At 54.7% G+C, this 17112-nt stretch overlaps 2 protein-coding genes across 2 annotated transcripts in view; one reads left to right on the forward strand and one right to left on the reverse strand.

Moving 5' to 3' along the window:
- Positions 1–15368, forward strand: part of LOC102421979 (synaptojanin-1-like) — a 27844-nt gene extending 12476 nt beyond the window's left edge. The window contains 9 exon segments of the mRNA XM_023748542.1: positions 1640–1849; positions 2636–2788; positions 5891–5929; positions 6049–6119; positions 7278–7404; positions 7505–7704; positions 12779–12911; positions 12914–13006; positions 13009–15368. Of these exon segments, the coding sequence (XP_023604310.1) occupies positions 1640–1849; positions 2636–2788; positions 5891–5929; positions 6049–6119; positions 7278–7404; positions 7505–7704; positions 12779–12911; positions 12914–13006; positions 13009–13400 (1418 nt within the window). The 3' untranslated portion in view covers positions 13401–15368.
- A 49-nt stretch (positions 15369–15417) lies between these two features.
- Positions 15418–16860, reverse strand: LOC111824440 (translation initiation factor IF-2-like). Its single transcript, XM_023748541.1, has 2 exons — positions 16171–16860; positions 15418–15712 (listed from the first exon to the last, which is right to left on the reverse strand). The coding sequence occupies exons 1-2, from the start codon at positions 16858–16860 to the stop codon at positions 15698–15700; spliced, it is 705 nt and encodes a 234-aa protein (XP_023604309.1). The 3' UTR covers positions 15418–15697.
- Positions 16861–17112: the final 252 nt, after the last annotated feature.

The raw sequence follows: 17112 nt of genomic DNA on the forward strand, positions 1-17112 counted from the left end.
CGATCTCCCAATCCCCCGCTCCTCTGTCTCCCCGTCGGCCTCCGACGTCGGCCTCCGTCTCCCCGAGCACCCTCCCCCCCCCCCCCCGCCCCCCCCCGGGCCCCGGGGGCGGGGCGGGGCAGGTGCTCGGGCCCGGAAGTCTCCACCAAGCTGGGCGTGGACGTGGGAAGTGTGGACGGAGGTGTGCGTGGAGGTGGAAGTGTGGACGGAGGTGGGCGTGGAGGCGGAAGTGTGGCCGGAGGTGGAAGTGTGGACGGAGGTGGGCGTGGAGGTGGAAGTGTGGACGGAGGTCCCCGTGGAGATGGAAGTGTGCACCCCCGGTGGAAGTGTGGACGGAGGTGAGCGTGGAGGTGGAAGTGTGGACGGAGGTGGGCGTGGAGGTGGAAGTGTGGACGGAGGTGGGCGTGGAGGTGGAAGTGTGGATGGAGGTGGAAGTGTGGATGGAGGTGGGCGTGGAGGTGGAAGTGTGGACGGAGGTGGGCGTGGAGGTGGAAGTGTGGACGGAGGTGGGCGTGGAGGTGGGCGTGCAGTGTCTGCAGATGCTCTTTAAGGACGTTTGGCTCAGCCCTAGCCGGTTTGGCTGCGTGGTTGGTTCGGTTCTGGTCAAGGGCACGTACCTCAGTTGCAGGCTTCATCCCCAGCCCAGACCCGCTGGAGCGTGTGCAGGAGGCAACCAATTGATGTGTCTTTCTCACATTGATGCTTCTCTCTCTCCCTCTCTCTCTCTCTCTATCTCTCGATATCTCTCTCCCTCTCCCTTTTTTTCCCCTCCCCCCTCCTCCCTTCCTTCCATTCTCTCTAGAAATCAATGGAAAAAATATCCTCGGGTGAGGATTAAGAAATAAAATAAAAGGAGAGACTGGGAGACTGAGAAGCGGGAGGTGGCGGTCGAGGCGGTGTGGGGAGTGCGGGGCCGGGGAGGGCGTGTTGGGAGTGGAGGAGAGTGTCTGTGGGGGAGGAAGGACAAGACCAGGGTATTTAGGTTGGAGGGTTGTCCCGTGGCCTCTGACTCACCCAGGAAGATGTCACTTACAGTCCTGCTCTGTCAGTTCGCCCTGCGTGGGCTCCGTGTGGAGGAAAGGTGGGGGTTGGAGACGGCGGCAGCAGGCGAGGTGGAGGATGGGAGGTAAATTCCGATGGCAAAGCCACAGAGAAATAGCCTTTAGTCCATGAAGACTCATGCTCTGGCGCTCGAATGAGGTGGCAAGGAGACGAGGAGGCCTGGAGAACCAGTTCAGTTAAAGCAAAGAGAGTCTGTGAGGGGTGGGGTGGGGGCCCCGGGAGGCTAGTGAGGAGGCTCCGGGAGGCGCGCCTGGGCGGGGCGGGGAGGGGCCATGCCACAGCAGTGGGAGGTGGAGGGACAGCAGTAGATGGTCATCGCCCAGTGGAACAACGTGGAAGTCCAGGCCAGCCCAGCTCCCAGTCTGGTCCCCACGGCCTGTAGCTCTGAGAGGCGTGTTCTGTCCGAATGCTGGTGCTGATCTGGTCCCATTACCATAAACTTCTATCCATGCCCACACACAGCCCACGCCTGCGTCCGCGTCAGATAGCAACGCTTCTTTTGTACTTGCCCCCTTAACCCAGGTTGGTGAGCACAGTCTGGAAAGCTAGGCCGCATGACCTGCCCTTGTCTCCCCAGGGGACGTGGACGACTACAGCGCCGAGGTGGAGGAGGCTCTTCCCCAGCACCTGCAGCCGTCCCCGGGCTGCGGCCTCGGCGCGTCCCCCAGCTCTTCCCCGCGGACCAGCCCCTGCCAGTCGCCCACCATAGCGGACGTCCCGCTGCCCTCCCTGCCCGTCAGGCCAAGCCGGACCCCGTCCAGGACTCCGGGGCAGCCGCCTCCACAGAGTGTGTATTGTGGTCGGGTTCGGGTGGCCTTCCCGGCGCCTCGAGCTCCCGGGGAGAGTCTGGGGGGGGGGCGGGGCTGTATTCCTGAGCAGGTGGGCGGAGGCTCGCGTGTAGGAAGGGGAAGCTCTCAGGAGGCGCCCTATGTGGAAACAATACCAGACTTCATCCTCATCCCTGTCCCGTGCCTGGCTGGCCCCGTCTTTAACCGATGCCTGTCCCTGTGGTAGTGAGGAGCCTGCTGGTGGCTTAGCACTGCAGCCGCACGTGGCCTCTGTTACCGTGTGAAACGGGAAGAGACCAGCAGACGTTTGCATTGAAATTGTAGTCAGTCCTCCAAGGTTGGAAGGTGCGTCTTTGGAAGCTGTTTCTATCTCACGAATAATGACTGTCCACGTGACCAGCATGTTCCATGCCATTAGCGTCTCTGGTTTGCCCCTTCCACTCGCTAAGGAAGCTCAAGTTAAGGCCTAGAGAAAAGCCAGCCTCCCTTTTCTTCTCTCTGCTGCTCAGCGGCTGCCAGTAACTCACACAGCTGTGCCGTCCTGCCGGGCCGCTGAGTACCGGGCGGCACCGGGCCTGGTGAGCAGCCACGCGGAGCGAGCATTACTGCCCCCGCGGCACAGAGCGCGTGACAGGCACAGCTGCTTATGTCACTGACACTAAACGTGCGTGTCATCTGGCGACAGTGCAAATTGAGGAAATTACAGGATAGAGAGTTTACAACACGGAGGCAGGAGGCACCGTCCCTCGCCTCACACCCCTTGCACCCTGCTCTCCTCTCCCCAGGTGCTTTTCCCGCTTCTCCCGTGGACGCGCCGTCAGCCGCGCAGCCTCAGAAGGATGCTCCGCAGGTCCTGGAGCCCAAGCGGCCGCCGCCTCCCCGCCCGGGGGCCCCTCCCGCTCGGCCAGCACCCCCGCAGCGACCACCTCCGCCTTCAGGTAACAGACCACCGTGTCCCCCTGCTGGACAGAAAGCCCTGCCCGCGACACGGATCAGGTCTCAGCTTCTAGATGTCATTGTCTTTCTGTCGTTGCTACTTCCTCGCCGTTCTCTGCAGAACGCAGCAGGCGCAACCATGGGTAGTCTGCCCACTAGGCTTCCGGAGCTGCCTCTCCAGGTGTGCAAGTCTGCGTCGCTGCTGCTGGCTGATGCAGCGTGCTAACTCCTGTTCACTGTGTAGTCAGACCCAGAGAACATACATACTTACTATGAAGCTTTACATGTTTGTGTAAATGTTCTTTTTATTTCATTTTATTTTATTGATTTCAGTGAGGAAGGGAGAGATAGATAGAAACATCAATGATGAGAGAGAATCATGGATCGGCTGCCTCCTGCACGCTCCCCACTGGGGATCGAGCCCGCAACCCAGGCGTGTGCCCTTGGCCAGAATCGAACCTGGGACCCTTTAGTCCAGTGGTCGCCAACCTTTTGGATCTTACGGCCACCACTGGTCCGGGGCCACCGGTTGATGACCGCTGCTTTAGTCCACAGGCCGATGCTCTATTCACTGAGCCAAACGGTGAGGGCTCAGTGTTCTTTTTAATAAGTATGTGTTGTTACTGGAGTTATGAGAAGTGCTTGCATTAAATAACAGCTTTTGTAATAGCAAGATGCTCATACATAGCTCCTGCATGGTGCCTGACGGCGGACGGCTAGCGCATCTGACATCTCATGCCTTACTCTGTCCTTTCCTCTCTGCTGCGTGTTCCTGGGGCCCAGGGGCCAGGAGTCCTGCGCTGGCCAGGAAGGAGCTTGGAGGTAACCGTTTCGTTTGTTATCACTTGCACACGTGGCCATGGCGTTTGGAGTTTGATCCCTGTAACTGAAAGGCATTAGGTTTGTTTGGTAAAAGTCAAAGTGAATGACATTTATATTTTTAATGGCTCCAAACTCGCACTCTCTTCCTGTTCAGTTAGGCCCGGAGCTCAGTGTAGGCTGCCCGTTCCCGATGGACAGCGTGGGCTGCTCGCCAGCCTCAGGCCCTGGCCCTCAGTCAGGAGAGTCAGTGGCCACAGAGGCTCACTTCCCAGGACCAGGCTGGTTTCCGTGGGCTCAGCACAGGGACTGAGCACAGCCCCAGCGTTGGCTCGGCGGCGCTCCACACAGCGCCTCGCCCAGCAGCCCACACGCGCCGTGGCGGCAGGGCGTCCCGAGCTGTTTCCGGCAGAACCGCCTGCCTTCTGCGTGGCCTTGTCTTAACTTGCCCTGAATCTCACGCCTCCGTTTTCTAAACATAAGGACAATGTTTATTAGCAACCGAATCACTTTGGGTTTAAATGTAGTTTATTTGGTTTATGTGAAAACTCCAGAGCTCAGGTGGAGGTGTATATTTGATTGCTAAGTTATTTCAGCATTACAGCCGCAAAACACTGCTAGCTGGTCATTTTTCCATGGACTCAGAGAAATGCTAGTTTTTCCTGTTTCAAACGCCTGCTTTTGGTTCTATTTCCTTGATAATTCTGTTTATAGTCTCCTTCAGTGAGGAAAACAACCAGTAGAAAGTAAATCTTTAATGAATTTGTGAGAAGGTATGTCACATTACCAGCTTAGAAGTCCGATTTCGTTTTTTAAATGGCCTCTAGTGACGCTTGGTCGGCAGTATGTGTGCATTCCCCTGTAAACCAGTAACTCTCTCAGGCAGTGAGCTTAGAGAAAGTCCTTTATGCTCTTAGAGTTTTTTAGAAATAAGGAAGCAAAATGAACTTCTGAGAGACTAACTTAGTCAGAAATTAAATGAAATTCAAATGGAGTGTTTCCGTTTTGGCCGTCGTGTTCTGAGCTCTTACCAGAGGTTCAGCTCTGACCCTCGGGGGCGAGGTGAGCAGGTGGCAGAGGCTTTCCTCGCACACGTTCCCCCGCAGCGGCCGTGCAGACAGAAGGCCCCGTCCCTCCGCTCTTCCCGGGGAGGGAGGCGGGTGGGCAGGCGTCTACGTCACTGGTTTGTCCTGATTAAATAGTAGGAGGAGCTTCACGTAGACAGAGTCTTTTTGCAAAATTAAGTTTAACGCAGACATTGTCTGTGCCAGCCGTCTGCTCTGTGCTGCGGGCCCCAGACAGCATCCGGCTTCTGTTCCTTCTAAGGAGCTACACGTCAGCCCCTCCCGGTCCCGGGGCAGCTACACGTCAGCCCCTCCCGGTCCCGGGGCAGCTACACGTCGGCCCCTCCCGGTCCCGGGGCAGCTACACGTCGGCCCCTCCCGGTCTCGGGGCAGCTACACGTTGGCCCCTCCCCGTCCCGGGGCAGCTACACGTCGGCCCCTCCAGTGCAGGAGGCAAACCAGCCACGAACGCCCCCCTCTGTGCACCTTGAAGCCTCCTTTCCCTTCATTCTGTGTGTCCAGTTTCCAATGGGTACCCTTCCTTTCCTTGCGACTCCTATGCAGTGTCCTGCTGTTCTGTATCTATTTCATATGCGCTGAGGATGTGAAGTTACTGTACAATGTTATTTTAAGGAAAATACTTTCAAAATCCTTTCCAGAATAAGTCAAATATTTAGAAATGTACTATTCTAACCCTGAGCTTTTAATAATTATAGATAAGCCCTGTTAATTCAGGTCCAGGAATTATCTGTGAGTGATTTCACATAACATAGTTTTATCTGTAACGATGCTGAACTAAGTTTGCTTAAAAGAGCAGAAGCCGTTCGTGGTGATGACAGTCGTTAAGGGGCTGATGTGTCTCATACAACAGTTTCCTTTCAAAAGAGTCAACCTGAGGTCTGCATTGCACCGTGGCCCACTGCTTCCCTGAGGCAGAGACTTAGCGAGGAGGCCGCCTGCCTTCGGCCTTGGCCGTGGGATTGTTACAGAAACCCCACAGGGCGCCTCCCAGGCCCTCTGCCCATCGGGACGCCCACGGCTGCCGCCTGAGCGTGTGGTGGGAGCCGTGTCAGCGGGTCTGTGTGCTCAGGAGCCCTCTCGGGGCATCAGGCTGATGACCTTCACCATCATCCAAAGCCAGTCCCTGTCACAGAGACAGAGCAGCCCGCCCGGGCCATGCGCTGTTCACTCACGACTGTTTTTTTCTTTCCCGCTTCAAAGCACCCCAAAGCCCCGGAGCGACGCGGAGAGAAAACCTAGGTAAAGGCACTTGGCTTGAGCCGCTCTCCTTAGAACGAGACCGTGACTAGACGGGGAAGTCAGTGCATGGTTTCTCGTTTCTGTCTTAAATCTCAAATGCACGTGTGACTCTGTTCCAGGCCACAGCCAGCCTTTGCCTCCAGCGGGACTCGCGGGCCCAGGACCCGCTGGACACGGCTCGCCCAGACCGGTAGGCAGCACCTGCCAGGGGCGGGGGGGGGGGGGGGTCTGGGTTCGAGGTCCCAGTTTGCTTCCAGCCACAAGGGTTGCCTTGGGGAAGGCGTGTGGCCCATCACGGCCTCTGCCTCTGTGAGGGGGTTTGCGGGTGGCTCTGGTCCTGCTTCCTGAGGGGCTAGTGGGGAGATAGTCACCCTTCAATGAGAAGGATGTTAACGTCCATCATTGTGATAAGGTTTCAGGAAAAGGAGCCGTGACAGAACTGGTTCCCACGGGGTGTCAGAGAGCAGGGCAGGGGCTTGTCCCAGTGCACTCCTCACGCCTTCCCTTACACACAGTCGTCCATTATTCACCCGAAGAACATGCTCTCGGGTGGGAGTAATGTAAAGAAGAAGGAAGGAAGTGGACAGTGGTCAGTGGCCCGGCCTGCGGGAGCCCTCAGCGGAGAGCGGGAACCGGGACCTGTTACAATAACTAGAAATTAACAGGCCACGTCTCATTTCTAATTAGGCTTCTCATAAACCTTCTGAGCTAGAGATGTTCTGTCTTTTCTCTTATAACTCTATTTATCCTCCAACCTAAACATCACACTAATGTCTGAGGGAGCTTCCCACAGACTCCTGTCCCCCCTCTCCCGTGCCCAGAAAGATGGCAAATCGCTCTTCACTGACTCTACCACACCCCCCCCCCAAATCTGTGTAAAATATTCTCGGGTGAGGATGTAAAGGAAGGGCTGTTCTCACCAGCTCGAGGAGTCACGGAGAGCTCTTCCTTCTGTGCTGGCACCAAGTCTCGGTCGGTCCTCGGCGTCAGTCTCTGCACCTGCTCTCCGGGGCGTGGCCTGTGGGGAGGGACCGCCCGGCAGCTGGTGCCTGGCTTTGTTCTCTGGCTTGTGGCCTTGAGAGGCGCAGCCATGCCTACCACCGAGGGGTACTTTGAAGATGAAATGCCTCTATGAGCTTCATCCGCACAGCGCGGCCCATTGTCAACTGAGAAACACAGATGCCGACCTTAAGCGGAGGAGGGGGTGGCTGTCCATCCAGGGCAGCGAGCCTGCCCAGCTGGGGAGGCCAGGAGGGAGGGGAAGGGGAAGGAGAGGAGGGCAGGCTGGGTGCCAGTCTCCCCGCGGAGAGCCGCAGGTGTCTGAGGTAATGCCTGTGTTTCTGTGCAGACGGTCCCGGCGATCCCGCCCCGAGCCGGGGTGATCAGCGCCCCGCAGAGCCAGGCCCGGGTGTCCGCGGCGTCTGCTGGGAGGCCGGCTGCCGAGAGCCAGGGCAGAGCCTCCGAAGTCCCCAGAGGTAGGCACGGCCGCCAGGTCTCCCGAGGCCCCAGCCTCTGTGTGAAGAGGGTTCCACACGGTTTCCCAGGAAACACCTAACTCGGAAAATGACTTTCTAGGTTCACCTCTTCTTCCTGAACCCCTGAAGCCTCAGGCCGCCCCGCCTGGTCCAAAGATGCAGGAGCCCCTCGTCCCGACAGCAGCCCCGCTGCCTCAGGCTGCCCCCCAGCCCGGCTTGGAGACGCCGCCCCAGCCCCCGCCGCGGAGCAGGTCCTCCCACAGCCTGCCCTCCGAGCCCTCCCCCTCGGCGCAGCCGCAGGTGAGTCCCGTGGCGGCTCTGAGCACGCGGCTCAGTGACAGGCAGACATCCGCCCTCACTGTCTCTTTCTTGTCAGTAGAAAGAGCATCTTAAGATACGACTTCAACCAGTGAGTGTCATTTGACGTCTCAGATAGTCACATGACAAAGGGATATGTACGGGTTTGCCTTTTTTTAGCCTGTTGCTTAGATCAGCGTTTCTGAGAGTGAGCCTGTAGGGGGCACTTTAGGGACTTTCCACGGGGCTCGTTGGCTTTTAAAGTGTTTGTGACGGTCTCGGTGCGTAACTTCCTGCGGGCGGTAAATAGTCGGGTGCTGGCAGTGGTGGGTTTTCCGTGTGGCTTTTCACAGCCAGCGGGTCAGTTGGGGCTCTCACTCCTAAAGGAGACAGTGGCTCCCCTGAGGAGCCAGCTCATGGTCTGGCTGATGATTCTCAGCGGCAAGTCCTCCGCTCCTGCCGCTCAGCGGCAGGTCCTCCGCTCCTTCTCCTGCTGCTGCCCCGGGTGCCCTGCGGGGAGGCCCTGGGTCCTCGGAGCTGAGGCCGTTGTCCTGTTGGCGTTTCAGTGGCGGGTGTGGCAGCAGGCCTGTCGCCAAGGGAACACCATCCACTGCCACCGCGTGGAGCCGCACAGGAAGCAGCGCCCTGGCCTGGGGCTGGCGGTGCCTGAGAGGCAGCGCCCACAGCGAGGCTGCCGTGTCCCTCACAGTTACTGTCACGCAGGAGCAGTCGCGCGAGTTGAATGTTGTGTTTTTAGTTGGGTGCTGTTTTACTTGGTTTCTGTTACATCTTTTCAGAAAAATTACTAAAATAGAATTATATTTAGTAAGTACATTTGTATCTGGCCTTACATTTTATTTTATCCTAAAGCTTTAACTGGGGAATACCATCAAGGCCAAAGAAATGTGTAAAGTTTTAAGTCTGCATTTAAACTTCAGGAAGGTCTAAAGTACAGAAATATTACATACTGGCAATGTCCCTTAGACACATTGATGAGTCGTAGTTTGCATTTATTTTTACAGATGTCTGAGTGTGTCTACCTCGTTGACAGAAGTTTATGCTTCTACATAGTGAAAGAAATATTAAAGTAAATGTGACTTAAAATTGTAACTATTGTTAGCAATTAGCATTCACTTAGACTATGGGTCACATTTGTAAAAGCTGGAGGAGGACATATAATCAAGAAAATAATATATTCGCTTAAGCTAATTAATGCCTAAAAGTAGGCTGTGTCTTTTTGTTCAGAAAATTGAGGGTCCTGAAGATACTGTGTCCACTGTTCCTTTCTGAGACTTTCAGTGGTCGTGAGTTTTTTCTCATTTTCTTGTGAGATGTACTATTGTATTTTTTTAATCTTTCCAACTCGTCTCGGAGCTTTCTAGCATTGTTTCAGGACAGAAAGCGCACGTCCATTCCAGGGTAAAGTGACTTCTCTCCTAAAGTTCTGTGATGGTTAAGGCTCTTGGACAGCGTGAAAGTGGGTCCGGGGCAGCAGGTGCTGGGTTCCATGTTCACGCCCACGAGGTGCCCTGGGCACCTGACTGCGTATCGGTGGCCTGTGGCGGGTAGAACTGGTCTCTCTCTCTGACCCGGTTTTGCTTACAGTCGCAGAGCCTGACCACACGTTGCTGAGGACTCACTGCTCGGGAAAACGCCCGGGGCAGACTGTCAGGGAAGAGTCAGTCTTAGCAGAAGGTCGTCTTGTGACAAAAGAGCAGGAGGTTGGAGGTCATTTTCAGGGTCCTCTCCATTGTTCGGAGCCTGGTTTTCAGGGGAGTGGCCGTGGCTGTGGTTCGTGGTTCGTGGCAGGCAGCGCGTGCTCTGTGGGGCCTGGGAGATTGTGTTCTGGAATCTTGTATTTGGTTCATCAGAACCACCAAAGACGTTCGTTTTAAATTCTAAATGCTCTTCTTGCCTCAGTCTTTGATGTCTAATTCCTGTGAATGTTATATACACAGACACACTTTGTTTTTAAGTTTCTGATAATGAACAATATATTTTATTATCAATGAATTATATATATATGTATATATATTTTTAAATGTTTTAATTGATTTTTAGGGAGAGGCAGGGAGAGGGAGAGAGAGAAACACTGATGTCATGGATGGGTTGCCTACCGTCCTGGGCATGTGCCCTGACCGGGAATCGAACCGGCGACCTTTCAGTTCATGGGACAATGCTCAGCCAACTGAGCCACCCCAGCCGGGCCACACTCTCTTGGGGCTGAGGGTCCTGCTCTTTGTAGACTGTCCTTGTGGAGGCCGCAGAGCGGTTCCCGGGAGTACATGCTGGAGGCCGGAGGAAGGGGAAGTGTTTTACCTTGTGTCCTTTTGGATTTTGAACCATAAGAATAATGCCTATTCAAAACATAATAAACACTTATAACTTTAAAAATCTTCTGCAGTGGCTATAAGTTTTAAAAGATGAGGTTTTTAAATACAGTATTTGATATTTTGATAATATGAAATAGCCTTAGAATTGAACATTTAGTAACTTTTATGTCTTTATTAATTCTGCCCAAAATCTGCAAAGTATTTGAAACATAAAAGCACAATGAGCCCGGCCGGTGTGGCTCAGTGTCGACCCATGAACCAGGAGATCACGGTCCATTCCCGGTCAGGGCACACGCCCGGGGTGCGGGCTCGATCGCAGTGTTGGGGCGTGCAGGAGGCAGCCAATCCATGACTCTCTCTCATCATTGAATGGGACTAGGGGCGGGGGGATGCAAACATTTCATCCATGATGGGCTGCTTAGAATATTTTAGAGCTTTGAAAACCTATTTGGATTATTATTTTTGGAATAAACTTTAAATACGTTGGTTAGTAATCAACCTCAGATAAAATTGAACTTTGAGCCCTAATTCAGCAACACATTTGTTGTTCAAAACGACAAAGTAAGTTGGAACTGTTGCTTGAACTCTCGCTGTGACCTGCGAACGGCACTGCGTGGAGAGCGCGTCGCGAGGGTGGCTGGCTGTCTCTGACGTCCTCCTAACGCTTTCCTTTGCTGTCTGTTCCTTCCCTCAAAGCAGGAGCGGCCGTCAGGGTAACAGGTATCGGACTGTTTCTCACCTCCTACCTGCTTCTCATCTGTCGTAGCGCATAGATGTATGGATCTTCTGCTTCATACATCTAAGTGTCACCCATTTTTACAGCCGCCTGTCACATTAATAAACTCTGTTCTCATGTCATCAAACCTGCTTTTTTTTCTTAGTATTTTGAATTTTTAGGAACCATTTTAGTTGTTCTTGTTTATGCTTTATGATATTTTGCTTTGTGTTTTTTTAATGAAAATTAACAAAACTAAAACTTATAACTTCAATAAGGTCAGCTTTATGTATATGAAAGTCTATTTGGCAAAACTAAATTGATTCTTGGCATAATTAAATTTTTCTTGGGTTTCTTTTGGAAAAAAATGTTTTCAAATAATTTTAGTTGCAAGATTGTTTTTAGTAAGGAAGACTCGATGGTAGAGAGATGGAAAGTTAATTTCATAACGGGGTTAGTTAAAGTCCCTCCCACACCGTTCTCTGTGAACACGCCGCCGTCAGTCCTCCCTGTGGCGTCGGGTGTGGACTGGGTGTCGCCATGGAGACCGGCTGGGCCCTGCTCTGTTCTGTGGGGTTAACCATAAACAGCCCAGGCGTGACTGGCGTGTGGGGTTGACTGACTTCCTGAGGCCTCGGGTCAGTCTGAAGTAATGTCCATGTGCAGCCGCTTACCTTCTCACTCCGAATACAGTTTAGAGTCAGACATGTTCACGCTCTCATTTTCTACAAATTTATTGTCATTGAGGAAAAACACACTTATTTATTCAAGTGTAAAGTGTGCTGTGGGCCGGCTGAGTAAGACACTCATATACTTGACGCTGCTCACTTCCTTCCCCGTCCTCCGGGGCGCGGCCTTCCCTGTCCTCAGCCCGAGGCCCTGCTCGCGAGGCCTGTGGACGCTGGAGGGGGACCGCCGCCCTGGTTTGCAGCGGCCCATGAACCTGTAGTTGTTGGCTTAACAGCTCAGTTCATGTCGGCAGCGCTCCATTGTGTTCCATTGCACGTCTTGAGCTAAAAGTCTCCTCTCCTGTTCTTTTCAACCCAGTGGCCTGTTTGTTTTATTTTTAAATTAGGCATTAACATCCAGTCATCCACCCAGTTTTCAAACTAAAACCAAGTGCCTGGTGAGCTGCTCTGCCCTGTGGCTGGGACCAAAGCTTGTTCCCTGGGAGGAGGTGCCCAGCTCAGTGCGGCTGCGCTTCCCTCCCCGGCTTCCTGTGTACAGGCCCGAGCGACGGTGTGCACTGAGGCCGCGGACTCTGACCTCCAGCCCGGGCACAGCTGCAGGTGCCAGCACCGCGCACCACGCCGGGCTCAGCTGCACTGTGGTCATAGTGAATACACCACGTACAAGTGGGTTTATAGATGATGGCGGTCAAGGAGCCATTGCCTGATGATGAACAGCACACCTGGGTGCTGGGGGACGTTTTTACAAGATGAGGCAGGTCAGTTAAGGAGTCACCCCGCCACTCACCGCTGGTTCTCCGAAGGAGAGAAGGCCGGGCCGTCCATCCCGGGAGCAGGAAGGGCGCGTTGCTCGCTCAGGAATGCAAGTGCGCCAATCATTCATGCTCATCCCTGCGGCTGCATTTCCATGGTCACATGAGCCCTAACTGAGCACAGATTTAGAAGAATGAAACCACGTCCTCATCACAGATGAGTGTTGAATTTTACAGGGCTTAGCATCAACGGGTTCTCCAGTTTGTGCTGACGTCTAAGAGAACGGGGCATGAGCAAAACCCATTGGCTAATCCCATACCATTCCGTTTTACCAAATCAATACTTGCATGAACGAAATAAGCTCTATTTATAGTGGGCTTACTCAGTTGGGAGCTTTTCAAGAGTGAGATGTTAGCTGTGTTATCCTAACCCACCAGAGCAGCAGGACACAAGCTGCTTCCTATTTTCTAAATTGTATCCCTGCCCCCAAATCGAGAGCAGTTGAGACAGAGCCAGCTCAGGGACCAGGGACAGAGAATGTGTCGCTTTAAATGTGTTTCTGACGGTTCGGTGCTGTTTCTTTCCAGGTGAGACCCAACGGCGTCCCTGCGGTCAGACTGGAATCACCGTCGAAGAGCGACCCGTTTGAAGACCTGTCACTTAGTCTGCTGGCCGTGTCACAGGCCCAGCCGCCCGTGCACCCCGCCCCTGTCCTCACCCCGGGCCCAAGGGGGTGGTCCCCCTGCCTCCTGCAACATCGAGTAACATCAGCATTTTGAGTTCTGTGAGCTGCATGCCGACACTGCCTCCACTTCCATGCGGAGCCAATCCCAGGAGAACGTGCGCTGCTCTCCGAACCCATTTGCCCCGACCTTCCCTGGCACTGACCTCTTCGCCAGCAGGACGAACCCGTTCAGAGCCCCGTCCAGGGACGCAGAGGCGGCGGCACGGCCTGTGGAGCCTGTCCCCTGTGCTCCCCTCCCTCCTCCCGGGCCTCGGGGCCAGAGCAGCGGCAAGCCTCCTGCTCAGCCCCCCGGCTTCCAGGACAGCTCCGACCCGCAGGTCCAGGCCACAGCGAGCGCCAGCCCCCCGAGGGGGTGGGTCACCTTCGAGGAAGAGGAGGACTTTGGTGTGAGAGCCAAGTTGAAGGGCAGCTTGTCCAGACTCCCTGGGCCCTCGGGCCAGGCCCGTCCTCCGGCCCAGGCGTGACCTTTGGAGATGACTGGGGTCAAGGGACTGGTGTTCCCACCTGTTGTGCTGCCCGCACGGAGGCCGCCCCCGCCTCCCGGTTCCTGCGCTCCCCGCAGGCCCCGCCCCTCCAGCCGACCCTTTCACCGCTCTGGCCCCGGTGGCTCCTGCTGTAGACTTCACAGAAAGATAGCCCACAGGGGACAGCGCTCCCGTGTGCTGGGCAGAGCGAGAGAACCGGGCGTCGTTACTCATTATGTGCAATAGTCCTTGTTCCTGCACTGATGTCAAGAAATACCACTGTGTCACGTGTACAGAGTTGGAGTATGTGTATATTGGAAATAGGGAAAACCCTTCTCATTATTAACTGGAGTTCTGGTGTGTTTCTGTTTGGATAACTGAGAGCAGTAGCCATAAAGAGTGCTCAAAACTACTCTGGGGAGTAGACCCCACTCAGATCCTCGTGAGGCCCCCAAGAACCTCAGAAAGACTCGCAGCTCCCCGCTGGCCCGGCTCCGCCCTCCCGAGCAGTCACCAAGGAGCTGTCCGCGGGGCGGGACGCTGGACCGGACTCAGAGGCATTGCTAGAGAGAGTGAGTGCACACATGCGCACACACGTGTGATGTTCGCACACACACAGGCTAACACTCACCTAAACTCTAGGGCATGACTCAGACCAAATCTGTATCTAAAAGTTCTGAGAGTTCTTTTTCAATATTTCACTATCAGAAGGACCGCTGCAAGTGAAATTTGGACATTAATTTTCTTTCCAAAACTAAAATAACCCTTACTCCTGAAACAGCATTTTCTCTCCTTGCACGCGTGCGCGCACACACCTTGGCACTCCCCACTCCAGGCCCCAGGCCTTCCCTCTGGGACGGCTCCTGGCAGCTGGAAGCACGTGTCGCAGTCACTGTCCCGCACACACTCCAGCCCTTTCCAAGGAGCTGATGGCCGTGTGTCTGCGAGGCACAGGCCATGGTTCAGTGAGGAATTCAGCGCCAGGTGTCCTCTCTCTCTGTACACGAAGGTGTGTGCTGCCTGCTGCCTCCTCCTCCACCCCCGTCTGCCGCTCCAGGCTTCCTCAGCAGGGAGAGCAGGGGGGAGGGGGCGCTCTGAACTGGGTCTTCCCTGAGGGGCTGGGGCCCACCGGGCGCTGCTGGAAGCTCTCCGGCGCCTCCTGGCGGTGTATCCCCTCTCCTGCTCTGCTGCATCCACTGACCCCGCTTCTATTGGTTTTCTGAAGCACACGGAATTTTTACAGAATGTAGTATTTTGCTCTCATTAAGTAATCCCAATCAAAATCCGTGAGCAGCCGTTTTGTTGTCAGTTTAAGCCAAAGTCATCTGTACCCATAAGACTTACGTTAACGCTCCTTTCTATAGAGCGTTGTGTATGTCCCCCGAAACCCCGCGTCCTCATTGGACCGTCACTGATGTGCGCGGGGGATGGCAGGAAGCAGGGTCCCTGGTAAGAAAGTGGAAAAGCACAGGACTGCACTGCACTTCACCACAGAAAGCAAATCCATAGTCAGAGTACTTCTCTAGATGCTTAAATGCTATCACACTCTATTTATAGACGTCATCCTCTCTGTTAACGGCCAGGAACTTGAGTTTTCTATTGTGCTTTTTGGGGTTCTAAGCATTTCAGCATCAGTATATCTTAAACGGCAGTATTACTCTAAGCGATATGCTTCAAATGTGAACTAACTTGTCCAAACGGTGGCTTTAGCTTCTGTGTGATTAGTGTGTGGTATTTGCTCTTTATTAGACAAACAGTTCCTTACCGTGAGCAGTCTCCCGGTGAACCTGAACTACTGCCTGAAACACACATGCCGTGCGGCACCGTGGCCTTTATCGGAAACTCTATTCGGCAAGTTGCTGAAAGTGCACAAAGCTATGGAAGTTAAAGGTACGCTGCCAATAACTGGCCATTATTCTGTGTCTTACTGAAATATCTACCAGTTCTATTAAAAGCAGAGCAGAATTTAGACACGAAGGCTCTCTGTGAATTCTTTGTTCTCGATAATAGATTGCTGTTTATATGTAAGAACTTTATTGCTTATGTGGCATATGATATTTATAACTGTACTTTATAGAAGTATATATTACAGTCAGTGGTATACATTCTGTACATATCCTGTGAAATGTGCTGTCATATGAAATAAATAGACCTTCTTTACCATATCGACCACGTTGCTCAGAAGGGAAGAATTTTTCTCAGCTGTCTTCCTTGACCTTTACTTGCCATGTACAAGTTAGGATTAACTCTTGTTATCAAATCAGGTATTTTAGTTCAAGATCTTATTTTCATCCATTTTACTTCTCAATACTCTGAGAAGAAAGATATTGAGATTAGTGATCATCATCAAGAAGCCCGTGCACTTATTCTGTATACTAGAGGCCCAGTGCGTGAAATTCGTGCACAGGGCAGGGGGGTGTCCCTCAGCCCGGCCTGCACACTCTCCAATCCAGGACCCCTCGGGGGATGTCCGACTTCCGGTTTACGCCTGATCCCTGCAGCAGTCAGACGTCCATCCCTCTTGCAATCTGGGACCGCTGGCTCCTAACCGCTCGCCTGCCTGCCCACCTGATCACCCCTAACCACTCTGCCTGCTGGCCTGATGCCCCTAACTGCTCTCCCCTGCCGGCCTGATTGCCCCTGACCACCTCTGCTTCCGCCCTAGCCACCATGGCTTTGTCTGGAAGATGCCTGGTCTAATTAGCATATTATCCTTTTATTAGTATAGATATGCAGTTGTAAGAAATAAAGGATCCCAGGTACCCTTTACCCAGTTGTCCCTAGTGGATGCATTTTGCACGACTCTAGTACAGCACCACAACCAGGACATGACATGGATACAGAACATTTTCATCTCTGCAAACGTCTCCCGCCCGCAGGGCACCTCGACCCCCGACACAGGCAGCGGCGCCCGCCCGCTTCCCTGGCGCCCTATTTGCAGGCGCCTCGTCCCGCCTCGTGGCGGCCGCTCCTCTCGGTCACTAGCGGCGCAGAAGCTGCGAGGCCACCGTGACCGGGCCCCGCCGGCCGCGCGACTCTGGGCGGCCGCCCCTGGAGCTATGGACACGTCCCCGGGCGCCTGGGGGCCAGACCAGCGGAGCGGCCACAACCGGGTCGCCGCGCTCGCTACCCGAGCGTCCGGACCGGAAGCAGCGGGGCGTTTCCGGAAGTCGGCGCTGCGGGGGGCGGAAGTGCTGCTGAACCCGGGCGCGAGGACAGTGTCGTGGGGCCGGCCCCGCGCGCGCTCACCTCCCACCGGCTCCGACCGACAGCCTCCGCCCGCCCGTCCTCCCGGGTGGACTCGGCCCGGGCGAGTGGACTCACTGGGCGAACCGCTGCCCCCGCGGCTCCGTCTGTTGGGAGCGTTGCCCGGACAACAGTCACTTCCGGAGTCGGGGCGAGCCCGCCGGCGGGTCGGGCCGGGCCTCCGTGCGGGTCTCGGCCGGCGGCGCCTGCCCATGCCTGGGTCGTCGGCTCTCCGCGCACCGAGCTTTCTCGAACCTGTTTTGGACCTGTACAGCCCTCCCCCCCACCTCCCCAAATAAAAGGATCGTAGGTTACTCCTGGTATATAAGCATCTCCGAGATGGAAGTCTGAGCCGAACCCCATGGGCTCCCTACCGTAGACTGCAGGCTATAGTCGTTCCTTGCTGGCTCCAGCAGGTCGTCTTGGTGTTTGCGGGGTTTAGGCAGCTTCATTCCCATTAACCGCC

Source organism: Myotis lucifugus, unplaced genomic scaffold (assembly GCF_000147115.1).
Source record: "Myotis lucifugus unplaced genomic scaffold, Myoluc2.0 scaffold_1519, whole genome shotgun sequence".
In the NCBI taxonomy this organism is placed as follows: Eukaryota; Metazoa; Chordata; class Mammalia; order Chiroptera; family Vespertilionidae; genus Myotis; species Myotis lucifugus.